The sequence below is a fragment of the Astatotilapia calliptera genome, chromosome 6 (genome assembly GCF_900246225.1).
Source record: "Astatotilapia calliptera chromosome 6, fAstCal1.2, whole genome shotgun sequence".
Lineage (NCBI taxonomy): Eukaryota > Metazoa > Chordata > Actinopteri > Cichliformes > Cichlidae > Astatotilapia > Astatotilapia calliptera.
The window spans coordinates 5,954,941-5,970,798 of NC_039307.1; the positions used below are offsets into that span (position 1 = coordinate 5,954,941).

At 40.7% G+C, this 15,858-nt stretch overlaps 2 protein-coding genes across 2 annotated transcripts; both read left to right on the plus strand.

Annotated features, from left to right (window-relative positions):
• Positions 1-41: 41 nt before the first annotated feature.
• Positions 42-3,577, plus strand: LOC113023667 (zinc finger protein 233). The gene is made up of 4 exons (XM_026169915.1): positions 42-311; positions 1,277-1,410; positions 1,888-1,984; positions 2,135-3,577. The coding sequence occupies exons 1-4, from the start codon at positions 47-49 to the stop codon at positions 3,301-3,303; spliced, it is 1,665 nt and encodes a 554-aa protein (XP_026025700.1). The 5' UTR covers positions 42-46; the 3' UTR covers positions 3,304-3,577.
• Positions 3,578-8,412: 4,835 nt separating this feature from the next.
• Positions 8,413-13,989, plus strand: LOC113023668 (zinc finger protein 497). The gene is made up of 4 exons (XM_026169916.1): positions 8,413-9,571; positions 9,673-9,806; positions 10,034-10,136; positions 11,085-13,989. The coding sequence occupies exons 1-4, from the start codon at positions 9,268-9,270 to the stop codon at positions 12,284-12,286; spliced, it is 1,743 nt and encodes a 580-aa protein (XP_026025701.1). The 5' UTR covers positions 8,413-9,267; the 3' UTR covers positions 12,287-13,989.
• The last annotated feature ends 1,869 nt before the right edge of the window (positions 13,990-15,858 follow it).

A 15,858-nucleotide genomic window follows, 5' to 3' on the forward strand; every position in this document is an offset into this window, starting at 1 on the left:
TCCTTTTCCGTTTATTAAAAAGACTTTAAGCCACAGCGCAGTTATAATGGCGGAGACTATACTAACGTTTCAGTCACAGCTTTCTGGCGTCATGGAGACGGTGTTCAAGGCTGCTATGTATGAGATCACCCGGTTGGTGGAGGACAGTTTTTTGGAAGAAGTAACGCGGTGCCGGGAGCAGGTTGAGTCCTTAAAGAGACGACTGAAGTGGTCGGAGACTCGTCGCAAAGAACGAGAGGGAGACTGGAGAGGGAGATGCATTGACTGTGGAAAAGTCGGGATATCCAGTGAGAACCAACCCAGAACCTCAGGTGGGTCTTTCTAGGGTTAGTCGTCCATGTTTTACCTGTATTTATTTTCTTAAGGCTAATGAAGAGTTAACCTTTCATTAGAATTAACATTACATTAACAATTCCATTACAAACAAAACTAGGTGTATAAATATTGCAAATATTTTAAGAAATGTGATTATTTAAGTATTTGGGGTTGGACTACACTACCTCAGGCCACAGCTGTATAAATGCAGCATACACAGAATACATTTTAAACACTTTGTGGTTGTTTTAAAATTTTGCCTGGAAATAAAGGTACTTCCAGTGCATAAACTTGCATTACATATTCTTTAATCTGCATTACTCACACTGTGGTGCCTGACTTCTGCATATCTTACTTGTGTAACTAGTACTTATGAAGCCAGGTTGGAGAATTTGATCACAAATGAATAAACACTTTCTGGCTGCTTCATTAGTTACTCCAGTTCAGCTGTTCATTAACACAAATAATATAGAGCCAATCACATAGCAGCAACTCCATGCATTTAGGCATGCAGACATGGTCAAGACAACGTGCTTAAGTTCAAATCAAGCACCAGAATGCGGAAAAAAGTTAATTTAAAATACTTTGAACTTTGTCTGTACAACTTTGTAATATACTGCTACATCTCTTCCCCCAAAGAAGAAATCTATAATTCTATTTCTTGTGGGTTTTAAGAGAAACATAATCATGTTTCTTTTGACTATGTTCATAGCCACATATTCACATATTTCTCCTTTTGGCTTTTGGATTTGTAACCCTAAGTTAAACATACTGGGGAAAATAAAGAGATTCTGATCACCCACTGTTAATTATGATTTTTACTAATCACCAAAAATTGTTTCCTTTTTTGCTGCTTAAAGAAGATTGCTAGAGCTCAGAGGCAATCTTCTTGACATTATATAAGTCAACTGACCTTTGCCTTATTTTGTTTTCTAAATCTTTGAAATTCTATTATTTTCAGAGAAAAGCCTGAAACAGGAGATTGTGCTTCATGAAGAAATAAATAGTTCCCAGGGAGCTGATGGATGTACACTGAGCCATGAGAAGGAAGGAGAGGAAAAAATAGAGCGCCAAAGTGCCACAAAAGCAACGCAGGTATGATAGTTTTATTACATTATACAGCTTTATAAATTTACAAAACAAAAGTGTATAAAATGTGTGTTTAAGCCACTTAGTCTCATATTATGGGGTATAGAGCCACTGCAGGGAGTGTGATAAACCAAGGAAACATTTGTGGTATGGGTAAACTGACGAAATGTGATTTTTATTTATTTATTTATTTATTTATTTTTTGGGGGGGGGTGAGGGGGAGACATGTTCACTAATGTTCTCTTGGTGAGCCATGCACCATGAAAATTGAATCATTTATATTGTTAAAAATTGTGGGGGTATGGGAACTGACTGTGCACATTACACAGCATCCATGTAATATTTTTAAGTATTTTAATTATTTTTTGTTTGAAAAACCCTTAAGCATTACGTTAGATCTGCTTGCCAAAGTTAGGGTTCTACTTAAGGCAACTAAGGTAAAACCTGATGGATTAATGTTGCCTTTCCACTTTTTTTCCCCAGTCATCAGGTATTCAAGGCACTGGACTGTTCAAGGAAGAAGCTCTTCAGATCCAACCAGAAAATGATGAGTCGCAAGGGTGGCACATCAGCTTAGATGGTAAGTCTCTGTGCAAGTACATGCAGAAAATTTAACAAATTAATTTCTCGTTAATTTTTCAAGTGCTGTACAAATAGAGACAACACAATGTATGGTGTATATTGAATGCAGTGAGGCTATTTTAACTTTTTCTCACTACTCGTGTTTCAGAAGCAGATGTGTCAGCTCTTCCAGGACCCAGTAAATGTTTTAATGACCAAAAGATCCCAAAGTGCCAAGTAAATTGGGAAACTGGATTTGAGCAGAGAGCAGAATCAAACAATGATGGACACTCGGGTGAACCGACTGAACCTCTGTTCCCAAACAGGTACGGCATGGAAGACTTAGATGGCATTGACAAGTCTGGATATGGAGACACTGGAATGATAGACATGGGTAATTTTGATGGGATACATTCACCATCGCACCTGGGCAAAGATCTGAGTTATGTGGGCCATTATGATGAGGATGTGGTAACACCAGAAGGAGCTGATCATCAAACTTACCAAACAGGCACTCAGCGGAATAGAAAGGATCAGGAAGGTTCACCCTCAGGTTCCCCCTCTAGGACTAACATTGATGTAAGTGGAGAGTTCAGCTGTTTACTAATTAATGAGGAGGGGTATCTGCAGGACACAAATGTCTTGTACCCTGAACAAGTGTCCAGTGATTCAGGTAGTAGATTCAGCTTCCGCGGCCAGGGTATTCGTATTGGCCCTTCTCTAGACAGCACTGAGGATATGTATGAGCCTTCAGATACGTACAGCGATACCTTAAACGTGGGACAACAGATGCAACCTCAGGCAACAGTGAGAGGAGCAAGGAGATACACTTGTAACCAGTGCTCCATGTCCTTTCCGGATTCTGCTTCCCTCAAGGCTCACAAACACACACACAAAGGCACTGGACAAGTGCCCCCATACTCCTGCAACCAGTGTGGAAAGACCTTTACTCAAGCTTGTAACCTTAAAGTCCACCAAAGGACTCATTTAGGGCAAGGGGTTCACCTCTGCAGCCATTGTGGTAAAGGTTTTCCTTCATTTTCTGACCTAAAGGCACACAAATGTGGTCAAGTAGGGGACAAGCCATATTGCTGCACAGTATGTGGGAATAAGTTCAGCCGTCTATGGAATCTTAAGTTGCACCAGAGAATTCACACACAGGAAAAACCTCATCGGTGCACCATGTGTGACAAGAGCTTCACAAGAGCAGACATATTGAAGGTTCACCAGCGTACCCACACAGGGGAAAGACCATACTGCTGCACTGTTTGCGGTCTCAGCTTCAAACGCCTGGATCATCTGAAATCCCATCAACGCAAGCACATGACAGATCTATAATTCCTTGGGAGAAGAAGTATCAAATTATTTAATATTATTTGTGCTATCTGAAGGTTTAAGTGAATATTTATATTAATGAGCCTGTGATGGATAGATAAGGTCTATCACATTCAGTTAAACAAGTCTCATTTGTAATCAGTTACTGCTGCATATTTTATACTCATTAAAAATATACTGCCTTGGAGTATAACTGAAGAACTTGACCAACAATATCTTTGTGATTACTCAGCTGATTGAAAATAAAACTGGCTTTAGATGCCATCGTCTGTTTATATTCTTGTTTCCTGAAGTTAGTTCTTGGCACATACTTCCTAATGACGTCACCCAGGTAGTAATGGAGTAATGTTTTGATTTTCACTGTTGCCTCCCACCAAGAAGGTACTTAGTTCAATTCCACCATCAGCAGGGGTCTTTCTGTGTGGAGTTTGCATGTGTTTGCGTGGGTTCTACTCTAGCTTCTTTCCATAGTCCAAAGGCATGCAGATAGTGGAGATAGGTTAATTGGAAACTTTAAATTGCCCATGGCGTGAATGTGAGTCAGAATGGCTGTCTATGTCAGTGGTTCTCAAACATTTTACATCATTCCCCACATGACACGCCCCCTCTAAACACAAGAAAGAAAGAAAAGCCTAGCTGCACAATGAATCCTTCAGTTATTTTTGCTTTAAACAAACAACTTTCATTTCAAACAACTATTTGTAACTTTTGTCACTACACTACTTCATTACTCTGCAACACTTCTTCAAAAAAGCAACCAGTTAAACAGAATTTGAACATTGCCAAACATGGAAAAATACAGTTCAGTCTTAGTCTTAAAACACTTTTTATTAAAAAAACAAACAAATCCAGAAACTTGTGAACAGAAATGAAGGGTATATATAATTTAGTGTGAGTTTAGTACTATTCACTTAGTGGTTGCAGTGAGCCTGTTTTTGACTGCAGAGCTGTGGTGGGGCATGGTCTGTGGGGGAGGCGGACGCACCTGAGCGGCATCCCCAATCACGTCTCGCCGGCTTGAACTAGGTCCTGTTGTTGTTGATGTGTGTAGGCTGTAGCTGAAAAGCTGCAGCTGCATGTGTAAGTTGACAGCCACAATAAAGAAGTGTACTGAAAAGTGCAAACGCGGTCAGGTCTTTTTTTGCCCCAATTCTGGGTTTGACCTGACCACATATTCGCAGTTTTCAGTACACTTCTTTATTGCGACTATCAACTTACACAAACGGCTGCAGCTTTTCAGCGGATGCGCATATTATTTATGTAACTGCTGCGAATTTCTTTGTACCGCCATGAAAGTGATCCCGATGTTAATCATTAGTTCCACATAACTTTTCTGCCAGGTAACTTGTGCCCCACCTGCCACACACTTTGAGAACCACTGGTCTATGTGCTAGCCCTGCGACCTGTCCAGGGTGTACCCTGCCTCTTGCCTTTAGACAGCTGGGATAGGGCCCCCCCGCTCGACCCAGGAAAGGCTAAGTCGAAGAGATGGATGGATATCTGTGTACTTTGTTGTGTTTCTTGGTCAATTCACCATCTGTGTGGAGCAAGAAATTATATAAACATCTGTAGTTTGTAGACTGAGCCTAGCATAAGTCTGACCTCAGCTTCTTCAAATGCTTTATTTGATGTTGTAAGATCTGGTATTGATTGGAAAAGTCAATAAGAGCTTCTAGATTTACAAGAGTAAAGAGAAAAGGTTGACTCAGGAAAAACACAAGATGCAACAACTGTGTGTGTGTGTGTTTTTTAACTTTTGTCTAAATTAGAATTAGAATTAGAATTCAACTTTATTGTCATTGCACATGCACAGGTACAGGGCAACGAAATGCAGTTTGCATCCATCCAGAAGTGCTTTAGTGATATAGATATATTACAATATATATTAGCAATAATATAGATATGTGAGTATATTACAGAAATGGGTCTATTATGGTATGTTATAATGTACACGGTATGAAGTATGTTGTGAATATTCTATAATTATAAGTATGTACAGGCTGTAGTGAGTACAAGCTATGTACAGGCTATGAACAGGATATAAATATGAAAAACTATACAGAATATGAAATAAATAACTTTACAGAAATCTGAGATATACAGTTATACAGAAATGGGAACTATGCAAGTTGTAAACAGTTGTAGGATTAAAAATGATCGAATGTACAGTATGATTATTTACACAGAGCTATACAGTAGTGCAGTTAAGATAAGTGAGGATGTAGATAGTTTCTACAGAGGCTATATAAAGTGCTAGTGGTTGTGAGTGGTGGTTCAGTCCATGTTATTATTGTGTGTTTGAGGGTACAGTTGTCCATTGTGGGTGTGTGTATGTTCAGTCCATGTGTTAATGTGGGTCAGATGTCAGGAGGCAGAGTTCAGGAGTCTGACAGCTGTGGGGAAGAAGCTGTTCCGGTACCTGGTGGTCTTAGTCCGGAGGCTCCTGTGGCGCCTCCCAGAGGGCAGGAGGGTGAAGAGTCCATGTGATGGGTGACTGGGGTCTCTGATGATTTTCCCAGCCCTTTTCAGACACCGCTTCCTGTAGATGTCTTTTATGGCAGGAAGTGGTGCTCCGGCAATGCGCTGGGCAGTTTTCACGACCCTCTGTAACGCCTTCCGGTCCGAGGCAGAGCAGTTCCTGTACCAGACTGTTATACAGTTGGTCAGGATGCTCTCGATGGTGCAACGATAGAAGTTCACCAGGATGTCTGAGGACAGGTGGTTCTTCCTCAGAGTCCTCAAGAAGAAGAGGCGCTGGTGAGCCTTCTTGACAACCTTGGAGCAGTTGGTCGTCCAGGTGAGATCCTCGGAGATGTGGACTCCCAGGAACTTGAAGCTGCTCACACGCTCCACAGCCGTCCCCTTAATGTGGATGGGTGGATGTGGGTCAGCATTCCTCCTGTAGTCCACGATGAGCTCCTTGGTCTTCTCGGTGTTAAGCAGCAGGTTGTTTGTGTCGCACCACTCAGCCAGACGATCCACCTCCTCCCTGTAGGCGGCCTCATCGTTGTCACTGATAAGGCCAATCACCGTGGTGTCATCTGCAAACTTAATGATGGTGTTGGAACCATCAGTAGGTCTGCAGTCGTGGGTGAAGAGGGAGTAGAGGAAAGGGCTCATCACACAGCCTTGTGGTACACCGGTGTTCATTGTGATGGTAGATGAGCAGCGGTTATCCAGCCGGACATGTTGGGGGCGGTTGGTCAGGAAGTCCAGTAACCATTTGCAGATGAGGGAACTGATGCCCAGGTCTGTCAGTTTCCTGATGAGTTGCGAGGGGTGGACTGTACTGAACGCTGAACTGAAGTCTATAAACAGCACTCTGGCGTAGGTGTTGTTGTTGTCCAGGTGTGCGAGGACAGAGTGCAATGCGATGGAGACTGCATCCTCTGTGCTCCTGTTCTGGCGGTATGCGAATTGGTGGGGGTCCAGGGTGGGGGGGAGACAGGATTTGAAGTGTGCTAGGACCAGCTGCTCTAAGCACTTAGTGATGATGGGAGTGAGTGCTACTGGGCAGTAGTCATTGAGGCAAGATGGGTTGGAGTTTTTGGGTATCGGGACGATGGAGGTGGATTTGAAGCAGGCCGGTACCACAGCGTGGGCCAAGAACAGGTTGAATATGTCTGTCAGCACTCCTGCAAGCTCCCCAGAACACGCTCTGAGAACACGCCCGGGGATGCCATCAGGACCTGCAGCCTTGTGGACATTGATCCTGCTCAGCACCGCTCCTACATCGGTGGGGGAGAGAGTCAGAGGTTGGTGGTCTGGCGTCACGTCTGCTTTGGTTGTGGTTGTGGGGTTCCCTCGCTCAAAACGAGCATAAAAGTTGTTGAGCTCGTTGAGGAAGGAGACATCAGAGGATGCGGGGGAGGGTTTGGTGGTCCTGTAGTCTGTGATGGTCTGGAGTCCTTGCCACATGCGTCGGGGGTTGGAGTTGGAGAAGTGTTCTTCTACCTTCTTTTTGTAATGGTGTTTGGCTTTTTTGATGCCCTTCTTTAGATTAGCCCTGGCTGTACTGTAGGCGTGTGCATCTCCTGACCTTAAGGCGGTGTTGCGGGCCTTCAGGAGGAGACGAACATCCCGGTTCATCCAAGGCTTCTGGTTGGGGTACATGGTGATCCGTTTCTGGGTGGTGACACTGTCTGTGGTTTTGGAGATGTAATCCAGTACAGATGAGGCGTACTGGTCCAGGTCTGTGTGGGTGAACATATTCCAGTTAGCTACTAAAGAGAATCCTTTATGACAAAATAAGATTTTTTTGTAAATGTTTGTATATAATAAAGAGCCATACAAATAAAACAATTGACAGCTGATAGATACAGACTCAAAGAAGATGTTCTGCCCAATATTTAAAATACACACATTTGTTGCCTTCATGAAGTGCAAAAAAGAAGCAGAGATGTCAGAATAATACTTTTTTAACAGGGGCTTTTTTCTTCAACAGTCAGTTTTGTTTGCTCATAAAATATGAATTCATACAACTGATGAATCTTTTATGGTAAATGTAACCATCCCTACCACACACACCAAACAGCACTGTGATCTAGACAGCAGCTGAATAGTCTTGGTCCCATGTCTATTAGGAGCCTGTGTTCTCAAAACAAATTCAGAGGCACTGTTTTTATAGTTTAAAAGTCATGTTGTCTGTTTATTGCCTAATGAAATCTAGGGCCTGATACATTTAAATATTTTTTTAAAGGAATAGAAAGAGTACAATCAAATTACTTTGATTCATTTTATAGTTACGATTTCATTTGTTTACCTAATGTTTTTATTTTGCTGTTAAAAGAAGTAATATTATTATTAGTATTATGTACACTAGCATTTTCCTTAAAGACATTTCCACCACCTTGTGGTGGTAAAAATTGGTGCATACTATCCTCACAAGAATGCTGGAAGTTAATTTTCTGAGGCTCAAAGGTTTGTTGTGGGGATATGAGACAGAACTGTAAACTCAGTGAAGTAGATTTAATTTAAGGTCTGGACTCAGGGAAAAACCACTGCCTCTTCTGTTTGTGTAAAGAAGTTTAGCTACATATTTAATTCTCAAGATAAAAAAAAAAGTGGAAGAAAACTTAGTTTTTCTACATGATAGAAAAACTACGACAAAACTAATAGTTTTTTAGTAAAAGAAAGAAATAATGTGCAAAAGAATAAGTTCTGTTAGTTCTAACTGCCCATGAATTCTGTAGTAGACAGTAAAAAAATAGGAGATTTTCTGTCATTTAATTATCTAATACTTAATTACTTTCATGTAGTATGAAAAGTCCAAAATTTACAATCTTCTTCACAACGCTGTCCAGTCGGCCGGAAAGAAAATATGAAAAAAAAAATGTCCGCAAATCGCAAGTTAAAACTGACTGCCAGGTGCAGCCTGATGGTTTCACTTTAGTAAAACGCGTTTCGTTTTTTACTCGTCTCCAGTCGAGGCCACCGTACTGCGTTGTGCGTGACGCCACGAGCAAAAACAAGGACCACAGGCGAGTGATGAGTAGCTAGCTCCGTTCAACGCAATTTAATTCCTTTAACAGCTGTTACAATCGAAAGCAAAAACCCACGCGTGAAACATCTCGACAATTAAGATTTCACTCCCGTTTACAAGTGTCTGTAGCACTCGTACCGGACACGATATCACACGAATGCTACAGCTAAATATTAGCTGGCTAGCTGACAGTTCAAATCGACGTCTCATATCAGTAAACATCGCGTTAGGCTGCTTTTTACCATTAATAATGTTATTAATAAAAGCTTATCCCTCCTCACGAGGAATACCGACAGCGGAAAATTGGTGTATTGTTGAATAGAAATTACTCTGCGGTTATGGCCTTCAGCTTACAACATGTAGCAGGATTTTCACAATACACCATTTAATAAAACATCAAACGTCATTCTCCTTTGCATTCATTCACTAAAGCACATAAGCCCCGTGAGTAACAGCTAAGACAAGGGAGGCTGATAGAGTGCACCATGTCGGACCTGGACACCCTCATAGTCACCTTTCAGACCCAGCTTTCAGATGTGATGGAGGCTGTAGTGAAGACAGCCATGTTTGAGGTGACCAGGTTGGTGGAAGATGTGTTTTTGGTGGAGGTGAAGCGCAGGAGCCAGGAGATAGAGTCCCTGAGGATGCAGCTGCAGTGGATTGAGAGCAAATTCAAGGATCAAGCAGGGAAAGAAGGAGGAAAGACTGGAAGGGGCGTGCACTGTGCAAGGCATGGTGTGGAACTGTCCACTGACACTGCAGAAAAAAGGCCTAAAAACCATCAGGAAGGTAAGAAGAAACAGATGTAAAATGAATTTTATATAGGTCATGGGATGCCCTAAATATTGTAAACACTGTTGTGTTTCTGTTTTTTTTTTTTTTTTTTAAAGAACAAGTTAGTGTGAAGACAGAGAGTGACTCTTTTGAAAGATGGACAGCAAGCTGCAGACTAGAAGACACATCAGAGTCGCTACCAGAGGCAGACAGTGCTACAGCTGCACAGAGCCCTGAAAGGGAGCCAGAGGTGAGCCAGATTAAATGACTACTAGAGCAAAGTTATGTTGTACTGACATTAAATAATCATCATCTTCTTTATGTATCTGCATTTTATTGGGTGCTTCTGGACACATTTCAAGTGCTATAAGAGCTGTAATGTTGTATAAAAAAACAACAGTATCGATAATGGCTCTAAAAATTGGTGAAATGGAACCAGTAGATATTCACAGTATTTCATGCACTGTATGTCTTCAGGCAGCAGAAGAAAAGGATGTGAGATCAGCTGTTGCTACGAAGGAGGAAGAAGTTAGTCAGCCATCTTGCTCCTCTGTGCATATGGGAGGGTGGAACTGTAGTGGTACGTATTGTTAGGATCTTATCTTTCTTTCAGTCTGTCCATAGTAAAGGAACATTAAGCATTATTTATTGCACAAACACATACCCTCTCGACCCTACCGTGTGCCGTGATATAGCTCCCTATCCCCTCAAGCAGGTGTTATGGTTGACACATTGTTTTATAATTTATTCTTTGCTTTAGGAGAGCTTGACTTGTTAACCTCAACTCAGTTCTGCTCAACATTAATAAATTTATATAATTTTTTTTTGTTATCTCTGTGGCTCCTGGGGAAAATTAATTGCCAGACAAACAGTGACCACTAGGCAATTTCCACATCCTTTGTTGTTGTTCAAACTCCCCACCCCAGTACATGACAGGTTTGTGTTGCAGGTAGGCCACTTTAACATTCAGACTCTTTTACATGAAGAATGTTGAATTAAGCAAGACATTTTCTCAGAAAGGTGTCGCCTGGATTGCAGTTGGTGTTTTTCCAGCATTAATGGTACCTACAATGATGTGCATGCTAATATACGCTCAAATAGACTTTAAACATCTGAAAAGTTGGGAAATTCCTTTATTTCACCATGCAAAACATTAAACACAACCTAGAACACAAAAGATTAGGTTTTTTTCTTCAATAAGCCTAATATGATAAAACAAAGTAGCCAATATAAGGTAAAAATCTTAATAAAGTACAATAGAATATAATGCAAATAGTAGGATATAATACAACACGTTAGTATAATAAATTCAGTAAAGTAAATTAGAATAAAATGGCTTTTCAAATTTAGCAGATGACATTAAAGTGACTGGTCCCTATCTCCAAAATGAAGATAGAATTTTTGTTGTCCACTTTACCTCAGTGCACCTAAAAGGGATTCAGGCCCGAAAGAAACAATAACATTGTTGCATTTTTTAATTAATTAATTTTTATTTCCTTAATTTAAAAGAAAAATCCTTATTTTCTAGATGAAGAGGGACCTGGATCAGACAACGAGAGTGGAACAGTTCAGGTACAACCCAAACAGACTGAAGAAAACGGTGAGGAATTATTGAGAAATGTCATGAAGAAAGACCCACAGATAGCTTCGGGTTATGGCTTTCCTGAAGACAGGCAGGAAAAACACCCGTCTACAGATCGACCGCGTGTTTCATCTTTGGAAATAGATACCAGTTGGGCTGGCTTGACTGTCACAGGCGCTGAGTTGTTGCAGAATCCCAGACTTGGAGCTGAAACGGAACGTGATCCAGTCAAAACTAAAGGAGAACATGAGCTGTCTGATTCTGTCAGAGCGGACATTCAGGTTACCCCAGGCAGAGATAAAATTTCATCCTCAGGGTCCCCTAAGGCAAGACTAAAAAACAGTGATGTTTTAGGCCTGACTATCAAGAAGGAAGTCATTCTTGATTCTGATGGATGTGAGGAAGGTGAGCATATAGAAAAGAAAATAACAAACTCAGGTATGTCCTCTTTTTCATGTTCAGTAAAGCAGCACAAGGTGAGTTCAGAAGCACACAGACTAAACCACATTTCTCAAAAAGCTGCTGTGCAAGAGGTTATGAAGCTACATTCCAAAGCCGGTTCAGGTTTCAGATTGCAAGCCGCTTTACAGCATCTCCACCGACCGATGAAAAAGCCGTCTCACACTCTCTCGAACAGTACCGCTGCGGCACTGTCTATAGCTCCCTCTCAAGTTGTAAACTTAAATAACCTTCAAAGAATTCCCTCCACATCCAAAGCATCTCCTGCTGTATCCTCAATCCAGCGAGTTCACCTGGGTGACAAACAGACATCAACCCTTAACCGAACTGGAGACTCCTGGGTCAGCAACAGGTCCCAGCACCATCCTGCAAACTCTCACCACGTCAGTCCTGGTACCCATCCAGACTCTCAGTCTCACGCCGCTCCAAGGCATCTCCTACGCTGTGGGCAGTGTGGGAAGTGCTTCCCCCACCCCAGTAACTTGAAGGCCCACCTGCAGACTCACACAGGTGAGCGGCCTTTCTGCTGTTCGCTCTGTGGCCGGAGTTTCACCAAGCTGAGCAACCTTAAAGCACACCGTCGCGTCCACACTGGAGAGAGACCATACTGCTGCTTGGCCTGTGGCAAACGCTTTACCCAGAAATGTAATCTCAAACGCCACCAGAGGATCCACCTTGATGCATGTTGATAGAGATCCAACATACATCATGAAAGGACAACTTAAATATGTGTATTTCTTTAAGATGCTACAGAGCTATGTTGTGTTGCAATACAGTCTGTGTGAGGCTTTGCAGGCCTTCTTTTTGTATATTTATCTTTTAAAGTGATTGTCCTGAATAATACTGTGCATTCCAGAAAGGTTAATCTAATAACATATAAAAATGTTTTAATGTTACTAAAGGATGAAAAACAAGAATGTGTTGTGTCGTTTACCGTGTGCAAAGATAGGGCAGTTGATACATTTGGTCAGTAAAAGACTGTGAATATGCATATTATTGTGTTGTGTCAACTGCAATGTGCCTGTGAGCACACAAGCACTTGTCAGCCATGGATCAGAGCCTACATTTATCAGCTGTAACATTTATTCAAACTGGTAAGCCTAGCTCTAAAAATACTTTGCAAAATACTACAAATTTAAACAGATATCCACAGGACACTAAAATTGGTTAAGGTGCAGTAGTTAATGTCTGCAACAGCAACTTTTCTTGCTATACCTCTCGTTATGCCAACTTTGCATTAAAAAAATGTAAGTTTATTGATCAGTGCTTAGATTTTGTTTTTAATGAGGAAAATTACATCATAAAGAAAAAGCTTATGACTGCTCTCTTATTTGTAAGGAGCTGCTGCAGCAGATGGAGCCACATATTTGATTTGGCACTGAGTTTTAAGCTGGATGCTCTTCCTGATGCAACCCTCCCAGGGATTTGTGCCTGCTCTCGGGGATTTGTGCCTCCTCCCAGTCTTGTACCGGGGATCTTTCATGTTGAGGGAATGTGTTAACAGCGCTGCCCTCTTGATTACATCATAAAGTAAGAAAAGTCGCGATTGCCATAATCAAGAAGAACATCCATTTAATTAATTTTTAGCAGATAATTTTTAATACAAGAGTTTACTGCCTGCAGAGTAAGTTAATACATGGTTCCAAGTTGTTCTTTAAAACTTGTTAATAAATATAGGCCCAAATCATTTGATCTAAGAACCCTCCCTCCGGTAACGAAACAGTTTTAATGTAGATGCATCCTTTCTTAGTTTTAAAATTGTACAATGATCGATGATCTGATATTTCAAGATGCAAAGACTTCTTTACCAATGTCTTGAAAAGTGCTTCATTTGAAAAACGATTTATCATAAGTGATGACTACATTCATATTTAAATATTCATTAATCGTATCTGTTTAAGTAAAAAAAAAAAAGCCTTAAAATAACCCTGATATTAAGGTTTTAAACAATATTGCAGTATCTTAATTGAACACTTGGTGTCATCCTTTCACCAAACTTATTGTGGCAACGAGGACCTTGGCAGAGATTTTTTTTTTTTTTTGAGGATTTCGTATCCTCTTGTCTTGCTTCTAATGTAATAATGTAATATAGAGGTGCTCTCAAAGAAAACCCCTCCATTAGAGTAACAATCCGTGGTAACAAGTGTCTGTAAGCACCGTTTTAGCTGATCTGTGTGCCCAGACCTGTGTGTGTTACATATCTTACACTCAGGATTAGGCTTGATGTGTTGTATCTGTGAAGTCAGAGCAGCACTGTGCAGGTGGTACAACCGATAACATTTTAATCTTATTTTCAAGGTGAGGAAAAAGCTAGCAGAGGCTGATCTCTTTCTCCCTGTGTACATGTATGTGTGGAGAGAGAAAATGTGGATTAAAGCAGTGCTTCTGTCTACAGATGGTATCTTTCCTTTTTGATGTTTGAACCCAATAACAAGAGAAGTTATCTGTGAGGTGTAATTAAGAAATACCTACTTAGCTGAATCTGCAGTGAGCATAATAGATAGTGCTTGTTGTTTGTGGGGGATTGTGAAACTAGTCTGTTTAATGTGTGCGGTGCTCAGTATACCTAAACATTGCTGTATGCATCGCGCAAACATTTACCTTCTGCCTGTGCATTTCAAACACTCTTGTATGAGTCATCGTTTTGTTTTAATTCCATCGCTGGAGCGGTTTTTCTGAAGATGTTTATTTGGTTAAAAAAAAAGCAAATACAAAAAAGACCAAACCACAATTATACTTTCATTTTCCCTTTCCTGCTCTCTTTTGCACTTTGATTTGAACACGTTTCCCTTTCTTCTGAGACTCTTTCTGGCCTGTCAGGGAATCATAAGCCTCACTAAGTTGGTAGCCTTATGAAGAATAGGAAGCTGCTTTTTTTGTGTGCAGGTTGGTCTTTCTGACTTTTTCTTTGGTGACATCAGAAAGCCACTTCAAGCTGGGATGCTGTTAAGCTTGATTTGGCTTAAAAAAGAAAACATACTCTAAGAGAGGAGGAAATTTTTGGCAACCCTCCACAGAGATTTTGTTCTGAGCCAAGACAAGAATTATAATACAGGCATTTTTAAACCAATTTTGTTAAGTAGAGTTTCATTTATTCAAGCATGAAATACATTTTTGTTTGTCCAGTAGTTAGAAATAGAACATTTGTAATCGCCCCCACAAAGGCCTGTAATGGTGGTTATAAAAGGAAAAATGTGGGCTCTCTGCCTCTGACTTTAAATGCTTAAAACAAAATAAAGAAATCATACAACGAGGCCTGCAGTAAGTTGATCTACTGGAAATAAAGTCATCACTGCTACTGTGCTGCTGTTTCTTTTAATTTTGTCACCTTCCTCTTCCTAAAAGCAGATTAATAATAATAATTTCTTTATATTTTTACTAATCAATAGCTCAGTCAAACTAGAGCAAAAAATAGGACCGAGACTGATGGCAACTAGAAAAAATCAGGGATGGACTGTGGATTTTATTGAAATTCTTTGCACTTTGCAAACAATTGCAAGTTGTGTGACAACCAGCTTGTTCTTAAAGTGTGCAACACTCTCCACCTGTGAACAACCACTTTCAATCTCAATGTGACTGCGCAGGTCACCTGGTGATAGACAGCAGACTGTGAGTGGTCACAGACCAGGGCCCGTGGCAAATATTTTCATTGGGCTGCTGTCTCCAGTCACTGTTTTTCCTAGTGTGACTGTAGCATAATAGAAAAATCAAGCACATCTGTATGCACAATATTTTGGTATTTTCCATTTTTGTTTTAATGGCCTTGGTGTCTGGTATCTTGGTCTAAATAATAAGCTACCTTAAACCTTTGTGTAATGTTTTCTCTTGCCCTGGCCTGCAAATGTTTTTTTCCTAGTTTTTCTTGCTGTGTGAGTTCACCTGTAGTATAAAACACCTAAAAATTATTATTATTTTTTTTGGTGTAAGCTGTAAGTCCTTGCATTTGTTATTACCACATCACCATGTCTCCTTTCGTCTGTGACTCTTTGGCTGATCTGATCCTTTCGTGGCTTTCAAGAACCAAAGAAATGATCGCCCAGTGAATCTTTTAAGACATGTTTGGACAAATGATAACTGGAGAGCATAAACAAACTGTATATTGCCATATTTAAGTTGGAGGACTTGTCAAAAAATGTAGTCACCTGCTATTGTTGAGTTGTTCAAGAAAAGGGCATAATAGTCAAATAAGTGAACCAGATGTAGGTTATAGCAAAATACTACATCACACAAAATCAATAGGGCAAGAAGCCTTTCATACTCT